The following is a 16,080-nucleotide window of genomic DNA, read 5'->3' on the forward strand; positions in this document are numbered from 1 at the left end:
GAACGGTGAACAATCTGTCAGTATTTTCATATTTTGTACAGAAAGCAATTGAGCGCCAGTAGCCCAATGAAAGCCTCACAATCAAAAGAATGCTTTAATGATCAATGCCTAGAATCCTAATATGTGTTCTTCCATACTGTTTCTGTCTCTGGATTTATGTTCTGATGACAACAATCAAACTCAAGCAAAATGCCGCAAATCTCCGCAGCAGTCTTAAATTCATATACATTCAATACATTCAATTGAATGGAAACAGAACAACTTCAAAATAAGCACACTGTTTTTATCTTTAGTGCTGCCCATGATACACCAACAAACCTTAAATATTCAAAGTCTTTGGTATTGTGTAAGTCTATTACATCAAACTTGTGCACATTATATAGACATTCTGGGTGGCTATTGCATATGATTCTACATTATTCTATTGTTTCTTAATTCAGATTGAGATTATATAAAACGCATACTGCCCAGTTCAAAATTACAAACACTTTAAAACCCAAATTTAGGTGGTCCAGAAATGGATAGTTACCTTTCTGAAATGTTATCCATCTGTATCATCTTGTTTATAGATGATTTATCTTCGAATGGTCAACGTCCTGCTAGTTAAAATATACAATTTCTTCATAACACTGATGGTGTAATTTACTTAATTTTGGTGCAATTTTCCTATTAAACCTTCCCAGATATATTGATTGATAAGTAAAAACATAGGCAAGTGAAAAGGAAAAACAATGGTCCTGAATAGTCGTATAGTGTTAGCCAAATTACACTGTTACTAACTGGTTGAACTGTACTGTAACTGTGTCTGTATTACACTGAAGACTGTTTTGCACCATTTCTTTGCCAGTTACAAATACACGAGTCGTAGAATCAGTGCCAGGATGTCTAAATGAATGTAGTGTGCATGAAAAGCTACTTTGTGATGGCCAAAATCTTGGTAATGTTGGACATTTGCAGTTCACAGTACTCTGTCAAGTTTTTTGGCATAGGGACGTTATTGTTTCAAAAATAATAATTTAAAAACCGTAGAGAGAACAAAAACAGCAATTAACCATCTCGGGCCACATTTGTTTTCCTTTTTCCATGCATTCACAGCTCTCACAAAAAAACTTTCGCTTGCTTACACTGTAACCTCATTGAAATAGCTTAAAAATAAAAAATAAAAGAATATTATTACAATGGTGGCCACAAGGCTGTGCAAAAGGGAAGACTTCCAACATAGAACTTCATGTTTTCAGCCAACCCCTGCAAGTAACAAACTACAAAATAGCACCATTATACAGTGGGTTGATCTTTTATATGGTTCCGCTATATGATGCCATCACATAAGATTATGGTTAGAGAATGCAAAGGTTAATATAGGTTGAGTATAGATACAGAGTAAACAGTGTGAGTTGACGTGATCCATTGGGGTCAGAAAAGAGGAAATCACCATGCAGAGGGACTGTGAAAACGGCCTAAAGCGGGCTGTAGGGGGATAGTTCACCCAAAAACAGACATTCTGTCATTATTTATGCATCTTATGTCATTTTTATTAACCTGTGCTCTGGTATTTTTCTTTTTCAGAATGAGAATTGTTTCTAATATTTGTTGTACAATCATAGTTTATAGCGGCCACGTCTGTAAAGCTTCAAAAAGGACAGTAAATGCAAATAAAACATAATTCCAAATGACTGGTGCTCTGCAATCCAGAAATTTAAATCATTATTCACTGACAAATGTCTCCTTTATATAAGCCCATTTACACTGCGGCGATAAAAATAAAATAAAAAGGTAATTGTGTGATAGTTTCAAATAGTCACATATGAGCCATAAGGCTGTATTATGCAAAATAAAGTCGCAACTGCCTTTTACCCAGCAGAACCGAGTATCAGAAATGGACTGAAAAAGTCATAAGTAAACACATGAGGGGGTAAAGTAAAAATGAGTAAATGACACAATTTAAATTTTTGGGCGAAATATCCTTTTAATACAGCTAGTGAGTTGCAGTCATGTCACCAGTCTTTCGCTGTAAAGATGCAAACCTGCAACTTCCTATTTGATAAACAGTAGCTGCTAAACCAGATTATTTATGGTAATAAATAATACCATTCTTCTTAATGGTATATGTTACAATTGCTAGTAATTTTTTGCATCTGTTGTGGTTTCTGTTGTCATCCCTCTGTCTTTCCTGTGTGTGCTGATACACTGGTGTAAATGCATGCGGATAACTGTTCGAGTGAATGGCTTTCACCTCTCATTTTCTAAAGAAGGTAAACCATGCAGTTAAAATGATTAAAAAAAGAAGCAAAGATCCCTCACACACAATTAGTTTTGCAGGATGTAGGTCGTGTTCCATCAATCCTAAATGTGTTCTCTAGAGCACCTCAGCACATCTGCATAAGACTTTTGTATAATCCCCCTTGATCTGGTCTTGCACAATGATTCAAATACGAAAAGACTGATTTGTATTTTATACGTCATCTCTCTGTGCAGCTGTAGTTTGGTTTTGCAAGGGTTCCAAACGGGTCTAGACAGCCTTTCTTGTCAACACGGTCCGTGATCTCACTCCTTTCTGTGCCCGCAAAACATTAATATTTTGCCACTAAAAAAAACTTTCGGAATCCATTAGGTGCAACCGTTCACACGAGGAGATAAACAGTTATCATTTGACTTTTTTAGCAACTAATTTAGTATTTTCCCCCAGTATGGAATGGTGCAGTGTATGGAAATCATCAGATTTTGTTTGTCTTAACATGGGGCTTTAACAGTATCCAGTATCTTGTTTTTTAAATTGTATTCTTAGTATTTTGTTGGGGGTTTTTTTTGTTTGTTTTGTTATGTTTTTTGTTTTTTTTTACAGTGGGGCACGTCCCTGGAAGACCAGTCTTTCTTTCCTCTCGTTTTCCGCTGTCCAACAGTTTCACTTGTCTCTCTCAGCCATTCGCCCTACTGTCCTCTACATGCGATAGTTTCTGCCCCCTGTGTTTCCTCGGCTCGAGTTCTTCTGATGAACCTCCTGAAAATAAGAAAGAGAAAAGACAGTAAGCTTCAGTTTAGATGATGAGAAGTAACGCAGAAAGCCGACCCAAGGAGAGCAGAACGGCTGCTGCTGCCCATAACAACACAGCTGTTTGGTGAACGGAGTGTTATTTCATAATGCTGAGGAAATCTACTGTCAAAGCAACACATCAAAGGTTTCACTGCAGCAAGATTAATAAGTGTAATTCACGAGCTGGGAATGAAACCGCATGCAAAGGCCGGTGTGAGAGGCCAGACTCTGAACTCAGTGTGCAGACATCTAAGGTGACCTTAGATTTGGCTTCCAGCGCATGACGTATGGGTGCAGAAATATGTCTGTGGAGAGCACATGCAGGTCTACCACAAAAACCACTTAGGCTGTTCACTTGCTAATGGTTTTCTTTTTCGAGAGAGGATGACTGAGAGCACTTAAAAGGATGGCCCACATTTGGGCAGCGGAGGTGAGGGAAGAGCTGCTTTTTCCTTACGTATGTATCGCAGCACAATGTACCAGCATTATTTGCTGAGCTCTGAGATGAGGTAAACGGACAGCTCACCCAAAAATGACAATTCTGTCATCTTTTACTCGTATGTTTCAAGCCCATATGACTTTCTCTCTTGAGTGGAACACAAAAGGAGAAATTTTGAAGAATGTGCCAGTCGGTTTTTACCAGACTGGAGCTTTCAAGCTTCAAAAAGGATTGTGAAAATATCTTAAAAGTGGTCCATATAACTTGTGTGCTATATTCCAACTCTGTGTGTTATAAACAGAACAAAATGTAAGCCATTATTCGCTGATTTTTCCCATTAATGAGCTGTTACCCATTCCAACTGGATCACTGGATGAGTCAATGAGTTCAACTTGAGAACTGGATCAGTCTGTTTTGTGAATGAATCATTCTGGTATTGTGAATTGTATCAATGGATTTAATTGAAGATATGACTCAAAAGAATGTTTTGTTTGGACATCCATATTAAGAGTTAGGATGGATAAATAATGGCTTAAATTTTGTTCTGTTTTTCACACAAAGCTTTAGAAGCCCTTTAACACAGAGTATGAGTTGTGGAAACCACTTTTATGGTACGTTTTTGGTCCTTTTTGTCCTTTTGGAGCTCAAAAATTTACCAGAAAGTCAGTCATACAGGTTTTAAATGACATAATGGTGAGTAAATGACTGAATTTTTATGTTGGTGAACTATTCCTTTAATACAAGTTCCATGTCAGAAAATGCACTAATCTTGAATGCTATTATATAAGCATTCAAGCATCATCGTGTTAATTATGGTTTATTTTCAGACTGAGGGAAGACTTACCTTACAGGAAGAGTGGCTATGTCCAGATATAGGTTTCTGCAGGAGATAAAGTTCATATGACATTTTGTCAACCAAATTAGTCAGCTGATACTGCAATCACCATTATGTATTCATAAACTATTATCCATCTCAAGGCTTCACAGAAATGTACAATTGTGTCAAACATTTGACCCTTCGCTAAGCCCTGCCTTAAAATGGTACTGACCAGTGATACTTTAGCATCTGTCCACCATCTATTTTTGCCTTTTCTTTAAAAGCAAGTTGGAAGAAATCCTGGGCGTTTTGAAAGTTTTAAGCAGAATTTTAATCAAAAATATGGTAAAAGTTGTTGCTGGGGCACTTACAATATTGACACAAGAAGCATAGAAAGAATATATGGAGTGAGGGCGGAGCTTAGCGAAGGGTTATTTCTGACATCATCAGCATGGCTGCACACCTTTGCTGTCCTGGGACTGTCTGTGTGCCGTTGCGCTCTTAGGGATCGTGGAGTTTTGCCGGGCTTTACGGGCGCACAGTACATCTCCAGACGCCTCAGCTCACAACTCTGAAAGCAGCATTCATCCACGATGCCGCGATTGTGCGACCGTCTCGAACTAGGCCCATATCCTGTCGGTTTGCCTGTTGGATGCATAGAAATAACATTCATAAATAACCTTTTGGAGGGCAAGATACGCATATGAAAAGTGAAAGCGCTCCTAAATCTCTGCTGTGGGGGAAGGCCAGCACTTAATAGCATGCTCAAATTTTGTCCGTAGGTACGTTAAATAAAGCCTGTCATCACATTGAGCTCAAGCCCTTTATCCATTTTATTCTTGGCATGGCACCAGCTCATGAAGAACAATTACAGCCTGTAAGGTCATGCTCTGAAATGCTAAATCTCTAAAACTTTTGGTAGTAACCTGTGGCTAAAAGCCCAGTCATGAGCGCTATAATAGCTTAGCGTAGCAGCCAGACCGTATCTGTGATTCTTCAGATATATGGGCGCATTAATGACATGAATTTCTTCAGCGTGAAATTTACAGGGTATTGCTTTGCACAGAGCGGACCCTTCTTGGCAAGCCCCCCAGTTAAATGGAGGTCACACTGACCAAAATGTTGAGAATATCACGTTTTGCAGTTTCAAACCTGATATCTTTAAACTTGACTGCTGGTTTGGGAGGCACAATCCGGCCCTTGTCAGGGTCAAATTAACCTATGGAGAAAAACCATCTGCTCTGTTGAGAAGAATGATGTTCCTAGAAGACCAGGATGAACCGTGAACTTTTCCCAGAGTGCTTGTTAATGCCGCTGCTAAACTAGGTGATAATTACCCATGTGAAAGAACATGAAACTGCCTCATGTGTATATATTTTGTGTGCTGTCAATGAGATCAATGCACTATTATGTCCTAGACATAATGTTTAACGATGAGGTTGGACTACTTAAACATGTAGAATTCAGGATTTGGGTTTTCTGATCCCAAACGGATTCATGTTGAAGGTAGCACTTAGACACCTGACTAAGTTAATGTTTCTTTCTCCATGTCGCCAATCTCCCGGTGGCCTTAAAAAATATCCCACTCTCCATTTACAAGTCGCCACTCACCTAGAGCAATATAGCTCCAATAGGCTTCTCCCTGTTACCAAATGAAATAACAATAATAATTTAATATGGCATTTACAAGGAGGAAATGCCTTTCCCTTTCAGAGTTAATAGCTCTTGGCTCGCAGGGCTGCCAGTGCTGACAAAATGCATTAACTTCTGCCTTGCACTTGCTGCACTCTGACAGCGTTGTTTTGGAAAGAGAGGTGCTCTAATTCTGACAAACATGCACCCCTGCAGACTGCATGGCTCTTGGGTGCCGAACACTTCTGGGAGATTAGGGGGCGCTGTTATCTTTCAATAAAGTTGAGTCGTTTTGAGAGTTTTAAGTAGGACACTGTAACGGTAGAATTGTGTTGACACTCATTTTGGACACTTTTGATGGCCTGAAGTTGCCTCATTGAAACAGTGTCCTTATATGCTCAAAGATTTAGTTCATTTAGAGTTTTGTGGCTTTTATTTAATGTCTAAAGCCATCTATAGTAAATGCTAAAAATAACTAAAAATATCAAATGTTCCTCTCTGAATCAGGGGTCTATTTGTATTTGCCATATAATCGCAGTTCAAGTGACACAAAAAACAAGAATTATCTTGCGGTAAACCGGTCAGTCAGGTTGTTACAAGCCGGTGTAAGAAATTATAGTCTGCCTCGACCCAGCTTCCACTCCAAATTGTGTATTAAACTATGCTCCTTTCGCTACAAAGAGCTTAATTATCATATAGATAGTTCTTTCCGATCTTAATCATATGTAAATAGTACCTCCGGAGCGATAATTTGTCACTTATAGCGTGGGAGAAGCAGCAGGTCGTCAAGAACCATCTGCTGACCAAAAGGGTACATGAAATAACTGCTATGGATTCTGTTTAATCTTATCACCTTAACATTTGGTTGTTCCCACTTGAGTCTACCGAAGATGTGGGAACGGAAGGCTATCACTTTCATTGTCATCCGCAATTTACATTTAAAACGAAACTTAATTTACAGGTTGAGCGGGAAGATGAACGTAATACTGTATAAAATGATTGAGCTTAGGATGTTCGGGGTTCAGTCTGACTCCGTTGAACCCAAGGTACTACATGTACTTTGTCACTACTATTCTGTAATAAAAGTTATTCTTCATCAAGATCTTCAACGTCTTCACTTTTTCTTACACCGGTCAGATTGTTTTCTGGATGATTTTCTAATCCGTTTCTACAAAAAATAATTTCTTAAATAATTCCAAAATTAACATCTGCTGTTTTTGTCAAAATAGCTCTTATGAATTTCATGAAATCCATTGAGTGGTGGCCCAAGAGGTGCAATATACAACAAAAGCACATCTTATAATGCAGTATAATCGGTTTAAATGGCTTTTCAGAGATTTGAAGTGCTGAATTTTAAGAGGTCAAAGTAGGTAATCCTAAAATAAGGTATTATTGTTAGATCATCTATGAACCAACACTGTTCCGCAGGCCTGTTTTCATTTTTTGTTCTTTTTATCAGTAAAACAAGCAGATTAGTAACAGACTTTTGTGTTTTTCATTATCCATATAAATTGTCCACAGATTAGGTCATGCATTTATTGAAGATTGTTGCATTGTGGGATAGATTATCTATCAGCTCAGCTGACAGTCTTCCATCCCCTCCCCCAGAAAAATCATCAACCCATTCACAACATCGTGAGAGAGCTGTGAAACCTGAGTAAAGCACATATCTCCATCACAGTGATTAAGATCAATGTGCCGCCTGCCTACCTTTGGGTAGACACCTTGCTTCCAACTAAACATCGTCATGCATCAGAACATGTACATTCCAATGAACACCGCTGGAAAGAAGCTGAGTTTTATAGCCATGCTCAGATTATTAAAGAACAGGGAGTTCTTGGAGCTGCTGCCATACGCTGCCTGCATAGTGTCAGGAAGTTTACTGTTCACTGGAGACTATGAAAGCTGCTATAGTTCTGAAAACTACCTCTTTATCAATGGTACCACAAAGAGTTTATAGTAAGATTCAATTTCCTTCCAATATTTTTTTTTTTGTCTCCTGGCTCTTTTTGCCACTGTATACAATGCAAAGAGATGTTGGCTCTTGCGGTCATTAACGATTGAATAGGAACTGTTTGTGGTGTTTAAAGGTTGTCAGCAGCCCAGTAATGGTTTGCTGTTTGTCAGAATGTTTTGAAATGTTTTAACCAGGGTGTTTTGCTGTTATACATTAATAGAAATTAATTTTTAAATATTTTTGTATCTGTTACAAATAGATAGATAGATAGATAGATAGATTTTTTAAAATGCTTTTATATTATCTATTTAAAAGTATCTATATATCTAGAGTTATCTATATAAATAGATATAGATTTAACTTTTATGTATTTTTATTGTATCTATTTAAAAGTTTTACATAGGTTATGATTTATAAATTGAACGTTGAATTAAAGGGGTCATGAAATGAGAAACCAAAATTCCCTTGATCTTTTGACATATACGAGGTCACTGTACTATAAAAACATCCTGTAAGTTTCAGAACTCAAAACTTTCTTGTTAGTCTAAAAACAGCTTATATTGAAGCCAAAAACTGCAGCTTTTGGAGTGTTGTAATAGTGTGGATAAGCACCGCCTCCACAGAAGAAGATCAATGCCTGCTTCTACATCGCTGCCTGTTTAGCCCCACCCACCGACACCCAAACATGTAGTTTTTACGAGAGAGGTGAATGCACAGGTCTACGCAGAAACCAAATGATAAAGATGGCTCTGAAGACAACAAGATGCTGTGCAGTGCCAAGTTGTGGAAAAACAGTGTTTGCGTTGCCATCCTTCTGATCCTAACGTTAGGAAAGTGTGGATGAACTTTATTTTTAATGACGTTCCAAACCGCGTCAGTAAAAACTCAGTCCTTTGTTCACTTCTTTTTACCGCAGATTCATTTACAAACAAGACACAATTCGCCATGGGATTTTCAGAAAGAGTGAAACTGAAAGACGATGCTGTGCCGACTATATTGGATCCGACAGCAATGTCGCAACACAAGTGTGAGTAACTTTTTTTATTATGGTCAAACATACACAACTCTATCCAATCATAGCAGTGGGCGTTTACTTCCGAGTCTACAATCTGCCACGCCTATTCAGACAGAGCGTTCTGATGAGGGGGGTTAAAAACAGGACAGAAAAAAATAATTTATGATTTATGAAAAATAACTAATTTATGTTTTTTGAGGTAGAAATCTTGATAACATTATAAGTGGACCTCAGAGAACAGTACAAAATAAAAACTGAGGCAGTTCATGACCCCTTTAAAATAATAGCAATTTTTCTACAAAGGTCATGTGAGGTTCAAGCAACAGGAGGGTGGGAATATGATGACAGAAGTTTCCTTTTAGTGCAAATGATCTACAGGTAAAATTCAATTGAATTGACCAAATAAAGACATGTGAATGGGAAAAGATAGTTGATTTTTGCACTTGGCTCAAAAATCCAAATAGGCACGTGTCTTGGTTCATGCTTGGGTTTAGTGAGAAGTCTTTTTGTCTGCGTGTCTTGTAATTCAAACACAGACAATGCTTATATATTAGGCCTAACTAGGTGGTTAAAAAAAAACACCTTCTTCTCACTAGAAAAGTGTTGAACCCAGAATACCCAGTGCCCTCTGCAACGTGTTTGTGTCCAGCAGAACAACGAGACGGGAGGGGGCAGGGGGCATCCTGATCATCCTGTAATCCCCCATAATCCGGTGCTGCTCTAGGACAAGAGCCAAGCCTGATTGTGGGCTGTTGATGCGTTCTTCTCTCCAGCTGCTTCAAACATAATGAAACCAGACAAACGGAATTGAAAAGTGGTCGTATCAGTGATGTTTGTGACAGAACTTCCATTCTGTTTTGCGGTCTTTGCTATTGAGAGGAGATGACCTGCAATCTTTTCATCACCGATTGATTAATAATACTACTTAGTAATGTTGGAAGTATATATTTGCATGCTGACGGCATATGAACACCATGATAGAGTTGTGATTGGCCAGACTTTCTAAGTTGAGCTGAACAAAAATTATTTGGTACTGATCATACATGTCGTAATTATAAATGTTGGTGGTACAATTTACTTTACAGACATTTTGTGTTCTGTTGATGAAGAATAGCAATAAAGCTGGCCAGAAATGCTATTTATTCAGCTGCTTTATTAGGCCACAAGCTTGTGCATCCAAACTATATTTCCTATAATTCTCCATGGCAGCACAAGAGTGATAAAATACATAGCTAAAAGCAACAATTACATACCTAATGTGCATTATTTGCTCTTATTTGTCTTGCATTTGCACTAAAATGCTTCCTGTTTTGTCAGGAAGTGAAAAAGATATATGAAATAGTCCATAAAGTGCATTTTATTCTGACCAAAATCACTTGAAAGTAAAGCATATCCAGACATGACTCGAATGCAACATAATTCCTTTCAGGATTCACGTAATTCTGAATGAGGCTGCAGTTCACCTGTCATCCTGAAGTGCCAGATCATTAGAGGTCCTTCCAAATGTGTGAGAGGAGACTTGCATCCACCTCTGGACAAATTGTGATTTTACAGCGCATACTGAGCCAAAACCTTCCGCATTCCCAATATGTTTGTGTCTGGGGAATGGGAATGCATCACAAGGTGCACGTTCAGCCTGTTGGCAGAGGTGCTTTGCTGGAAAAGACTACACAACCATGGAGGGAAAGGGCAGCTTTGTATCAACACCAAACACTCCTGGCCACGAGGTGTTCTTTGTAAACAAAAAAAAACAAAAAACGAATGATGTGCTCTAGATCTGCATCAATCGTTTCGGCGACCCTTTCCTTTCCAATAACCCAAGACAATGTGGGATAAGGCTGACACTGAGGCATTTCAAAGACAACCGAGGATTTCTAGGTCAGGCTAACAATTGGAAATAAAATGAATGCACTGTCAGTTTCTTCTTCTTCTGTTGTCCTCTTCACTGTGTCTTCAAAAAGCCACATTTTGTTTCAATAAAAAATTTCCACCGGGTAGTATTTTCCGAGTCGTAGGCCATTCTATCAAGATAATGAAATCTGAAGTTTTGAAATGTGAGTGGAGTTCCACTGGCAGTAAGGGCACTGGCGAGATGGGCTGCATTGCAGCTGTCACTGAACACAATGCTAATTGTCACATATATGAATCCAGTTTATTTATTATTGGATTCATGTGTTTGAGGACAGTCCATCAAAGTTGTTTTCTTTATAGAAGTGACAATAATTCTTTGGAGTTAAACAAAACAAACAAACAAAACAAAACAAAGCAAAACAAAACAAGTTTAGAAAAAACAAAAACGGTTTAGAACAACAGAAAAAAACAACAAAAACAACAAAAACAGGTTTTTTTGTAAAGCAAAACAAACAAAAACAACAAAAACACAGGTTTAGAATAACAACAACAAAATAATATTAATAATGATATACAGTATAATAAGATTTAAAAAGATGGGGTTGTTGGGGTTCATACTGTAAGAAATTCTTTTAGGTTTTATTCTACATACTAGATCAAAGTCAAATGATCTGTATAAAATCATCTATTTGCACTTCACTGAATCTGTCATGCTGATGCAATAATTTCAAGGAAAATTCAGATTAGCATAAACATATTTATTTTGGGCTCTGAACTGACAAAACAAACACATGGCCATTGACAGCCATGAGCGATCCAGCCAGCTCCTTTGTGACCACTAAAAGCTCAAATGTTGTTGACTGGAAACTTCAAATGTCAACTCTAACTTGAAGTTCAATCTCGCTTCGCTTTAAAGTAAGTGAATAAAATGTGTCTCCACAGAATCAGTGGGTTCTGTCCACTTGTCAAAATAATCGCTTCATACATCATCATCAGTGGCCCGAGACTCTCATGCTTCCTTGAGCCATTTGCACATCGTAAATATTTCATCGGGTAATTCAAACAGATAACAATATATGTGCAAAGGTTTAAAACATCATAGCTGCACATGGTGATGTAACTAGTCTCATTTGGTACACTGAAATTAAATGTTATAGACAGGACAATTGATTTTTCAGGAAATTACGAATAGTCTAAGATTAGAAACTTTTTGATCTAGTTACTTCTTAGTAGACATTGCAAAATAGTTATGCAGTTTGAGTTTTCAAACTACCTGGCCTTAAAGGTACAGTTCACTTAAAAATCTCACCCATGTTGTTTGGAATTCATATGCTATTCTGCATTTTGCAGTTAAAATGTGGCTGAAGTAATGTCAGTGGTAGAACCATTCGGCATGAAACTTTTTAAATGTACAAATCATTATTTGAGATGAGCAGTTTGCACATTCTGCTAAATATTTTCCTTTGTATGAGATGGAAAAAAAGTGACCTGAGGGTAATTAAATAATGACAGAATTTTCATTTTTGGGTGAAAGGTCACTTTAATCCAATGTTTCATGAATTGATTGATTGATTGATTGATTGACTGATTTCACGTTAAATATGAAAAAGGTAATTAAAAACGATTTATATTATTATTTTATTAGTACGCAGATAGATCACCCTGTCAGACAAATTGACAAATAAACATTACAGAATAAATTTCAATTAACTGCATGCTCAAGATAGGAAAAGCAAGTCCACAAAGTCTAGAACTCCTGAATCTCTCCTACTGCTGATTGGGACAACCCAAGACTCAGCAGTTCTCATGACTTGTGGAAAAAGAGAGATTTAAGTCTAGGATTCAAAATGGGTTTCTTTGGGTAGTCCCCCGTATTCAGTTGGATGTGCATTACATTTATTTGCCCTGCCTACTCGTGTCTGCCAAATTCCAGCAACCTCATTCTGGGAGCAAAGCAGCTGGCTGATCTTCTTTAAATGTAATACACAAGCATCAGTCACAGCATTTTTTTTCAGCTGCCTCTTCGGCATTGCAAGTGCTCACCTTACAATAATCTAAAGTGAAGTGGAATTCACAACCTATTTCACTTCCATGATGACATATTTTCAGGCATTTTTTTGGCCTTTGAAAAGTGATTGGATCATGAAAAGTGGGTACCAGAATGGACCACTGTGGTTTAACGGACGGTTTGAAAAGTGAGGGATTTGTGAATAAGTAAAGTCATTTTCGAAGCAAATTCATATATACAGTGTTTTGATAAAAGCATTTAAAGATTTATATTTGGAATAACATGCACTGGTGAATCATGCATAATATGTCTAAAAACATGCATTGACAAGTAAGTAGTGTTTGGCATCAGTAGATTACTTAGATTGTAAACTTTCTATCCAGTATAACTGAGACAAATAGAGCAAAAGGAGAACGGAGGGAAAATTTTGGAAAATTGGACAGCAAGACATGAAAACTGATGCTTTTCTTATTTATGAGTGGTGCATAAGTGCATGGGGAAAGAGAAAGAGAGGAAGAGAGAAAGAGAGAGGAAGAGAAAAAGCAGCAGTTGATGAATAATAAAATGTGCACTTACTGAAATAAAAGCCCCTGTCTCCACACACAAACTGCAGCGTGTCTACAAGCTCCGCCCCGCACAGCGTCTCCGGCCCCGCCTCCAGTGTCGCGGGAGTCAACGCGAGGACGCACAGCACCAGTGAGAGGGTGTGGGTGCACGAGAGACAGCGCATGGTACACTGCATCCCAGAGAGAGGGAAACCAGAAATACATTACATCTATGCACTGAAACATAACTAAGGATAATGTGCATCTTTATTTATTTATTGATTGATTTCTTACTTGTATTATTCCTTCTTTCCTTGTGTTTTCCTATCTATCTATCTATCTGTCTGTCTGTCTGTCTGTCTGCACAGATGCTACTTATCATTCATGTTTCTAACATATTTTGAATATCAAACAGCCTGCAGATGTTTGACAGGTGCCTGGATATTGAGGATACTTCTAAAAACATCTTCTACACGTTGCACATAAAAAGAATGACAAAAAAACGATAAAATGCTAACAAAAGTTGAACTGTTCAATGCACCTGTCTTTTGCGCGCGTACATTTACCTGATCATTTACTCCCATTCAGATGTATAACTCCGTTTCTGTGGTGGCTTTACAAGTCAAGTGTCCTACCTCTCCATGCACGCAATCTCGCTAAACCAGAGCGCGTTATTTCGAGGCACTTCTCCACAAATTCGCGCGGAAATGTCTCCAGCGCGCTTTGAAGCGCCTAGTACTCCCCCGTGCCAATAGGATACTGCTGCTTGAACCCAGTGTCCGGTAAAAGAAGAGCGCTTTTGTAAACCATGCATTTTTTTGGGTTGCTTGGATAAAACATTGTGGTTCACCTACAGATACGTGAGGTGGAACTGGAAAGCTGCAAAGCCGCCAAACCCAAAGAGGAAGCACTTTACATAATAAAGAGAATATAATGCGCAATCACACAACGCACTAGTATGCTGCAAAACCTTCTGCCCGAGCCCTTATTCGTGTCGACTCAGCAATATTTACTTTTAAGGGTCGTGATATACAAGTTGGTGACTTGTGCACTGCGCAAATGAACCCCCTGGTGCATCATGATATGACTCACCATGCACATCATGCAATCTGTCGTAAGTTTGAAAAGTTTGCCATATTACAGCTGTCAGATCTTTAATGTGAAATACTTTTGCATGCACAGTCTAATGTCATGCAAACTGCGCAAAGATGCAGATTGATCATTGATTAAAATGATTTTACAATTGAGTGCAAATTGTCTTTAAAATATCATTCAGTCCCTATATGATCTATGTTATAAGACTATTGCTTCAGTCAGAAATCAATAATGGTTAGTCCAAGGTGCCTATTTGCTTTGAAAGGAAATAGGTTAAGTTACCTTAAAGACATCACACCAATGCCCCTGGAAGAAATGACCGCTAGACATCCCCTTGGGTCTCCAGCAAAAGCCCAGCAAAAATGAACTTGTTTGAAGTCATTAAAAAGCGAGAAAGAGGATGAGATGCGGGCAATGTCACATCTCAATATTCCGACTTTGTTCCATTGCGCAGGCTCGTTGCGGAGAAGTGAGATTTAGCTAACAGGAGACGGATTTGGAGAGAAAATCCCTCACATTTATCTACATTACAGAGACATTTTCAACAGGAAACAGCTGGGGCAGCATTTGCCTTCTCCTCTTGCTAAGTTACTCATTAAGGATTTTGGGCACCCTGTCAAATAACGTCATCTGCTTCTTAGAATAGGCTCGAATTTGGATCTTTCTAGCACTTACTAACAGAACAGAAAAGATTGCATTGCATTGCAGAATGAAAACGAATAAGAGAGTTAGAGAAAGTGGCGAGTTTTTAGAAAGGAACAAAAGTTGAATTCAGAGACACTCCCATGCGTAATTTGCACGGTGTCTTTTTCATCTCTGTATACTGTATTCCCAGCCGACATGCTTGCCAGCGTGTGACTTTTACAATACTTTTATATGAGGTGAACTTTTTAAAAATGAACTTCTATAGGATATCTATAGGATATTAATTGAATTAATTCATATAGGATATTAAATCCAAACGAGTAACTTTTTGGGTTCTGAAATTGAAATTCGCGCCTTATACCTATCAATATCAAATGACGCACTTATAATTATAATTAAATTAAATTATAACTTATAATTATAATTAAATATCACACCGCAATATCACACCGCAAAAACTAATTATATTTCCCATAAACGATATGTAAACGTAATTGTTTTGAATGTCGTTTTATTTTTGCTTCGGCTACACACACACACACACACACACGCACACGTATGTTTCTGTGAATTATGGGGACTTTCCATAGACTTCTATTACTTTTATTCTGACCAAACGATATTTTTTATCCCTAACCCAATCCTAACCCTAAACCTACCCCTTACAGAAAACCTGTTTGCATTTACACTTTCAGATAAACATCATTTACTATTTTTAATAATTTTTTCCCCGCGGGCCGGTCCCCACAATGTCAAAAATTTTACATAAACACACTATATGGCATAATTTGCACGTTCAATAGAAAACAACAGTTTATGTTAAAGTTCCTTATTTAATACTCAAAACAAACATGAAAGTAAATTAACAAATAAACACACACACACACACACACACATGTATTGATTTATTAGCCTATTATGTCGAGAAGCAAAAATAAACTATATTTAATCAATTAATTTAGCATATTGTGCAAATAGTTGCAAATGTATTAATTTATTTTCACACTCTAAAAAATGCTGGGTTGTTTCAACCCAATGTTGGGTC

General features: G+C 37.8%; 1 protein-coding gene across 2 annotated transcripts; it reads right to left on the reverse strand.

The window, feature by feature from the left end:
* Positions 1 to 2,813: 2,813 nt before the first annotated feature.
* igf1 (insulin-like growth factor 1) lies at positions 2,814 to 14,933 on the reverse strand. Of its 2 annotated transcripts, XM_016448903.1 has the most exons (5): positions 14,673 to 14,933; positions 13,327 to 13,486; positions 4,751 to 4,932; positions 4,315 to 4,350; positions 2,814 to 2,998 (listed from the first exon to the last, which is right to left on the reverse strand). In XM_016448903.1, exons 1-5 carry the CDS (start codon positions 14,718 to 14,720, stop codon positions 2,939 to 2,941), a joined length of 486 nt encoding a protein of 161 aa, XP_016304389.1. In that variant the 5' UTR covers positions 14,721 to 14,933; the 3' UTR covers positions 2,814 to 2,938. The 2 variants fall into 2 exon arrangements, with proteins under 2 accessions (XP_016304389.1, XP_016304390.1); XM_016448904.1 differs by lacking the exon at positions 4,315 to 4,350.
* Positions 14,934 to 16,080: the final 1,147 nt, after the last annotated feature.

The sequence above is a fragment of the Sinocyclocheilus anshuiensis genome, unplaced genomic scaffold (assembly GCF_001515605.1).
Source record: "Sinocyclocheilus anshuiensis isolate Anshui unplaced genomic scaffold, SAMN03320099.WGS_v1.1 scaffold1032, whole genome shotgun sequence".
NCBI classification, from domain to species: Eukaryota; Metazoa; Chordata; class Actinopteri; order Cypriniformes; family Cyprinidae; genus Sinocyclocheilus; species Sinocyclocheilus anshuiensis.

Bases quoted from the DNA above. Each gene is read 5' to 3' on its own strand.
- igf1 (XM_016448903.1), bottom strand. From the start codon at position 14,720: ATGTCTAGCGGTCATTTCTTCCAGGGGCATTGGTGTGATGTCTTTAAG. The intron at 13,487-14,672 runs GTAACTTAACCT...TCTGGGATGCAG, and splicing joins ATTGGTGTGATGTCTTTAAG to TGTACCATGCGCTGTCTCTC. The intron at 4,933-13,326 runs GTAAGTGCACAT...TGCATCCAACAG, and splicing joins AGACAGGGGCTTTTATTTCA to GCAAACCGACAGGATATGGG.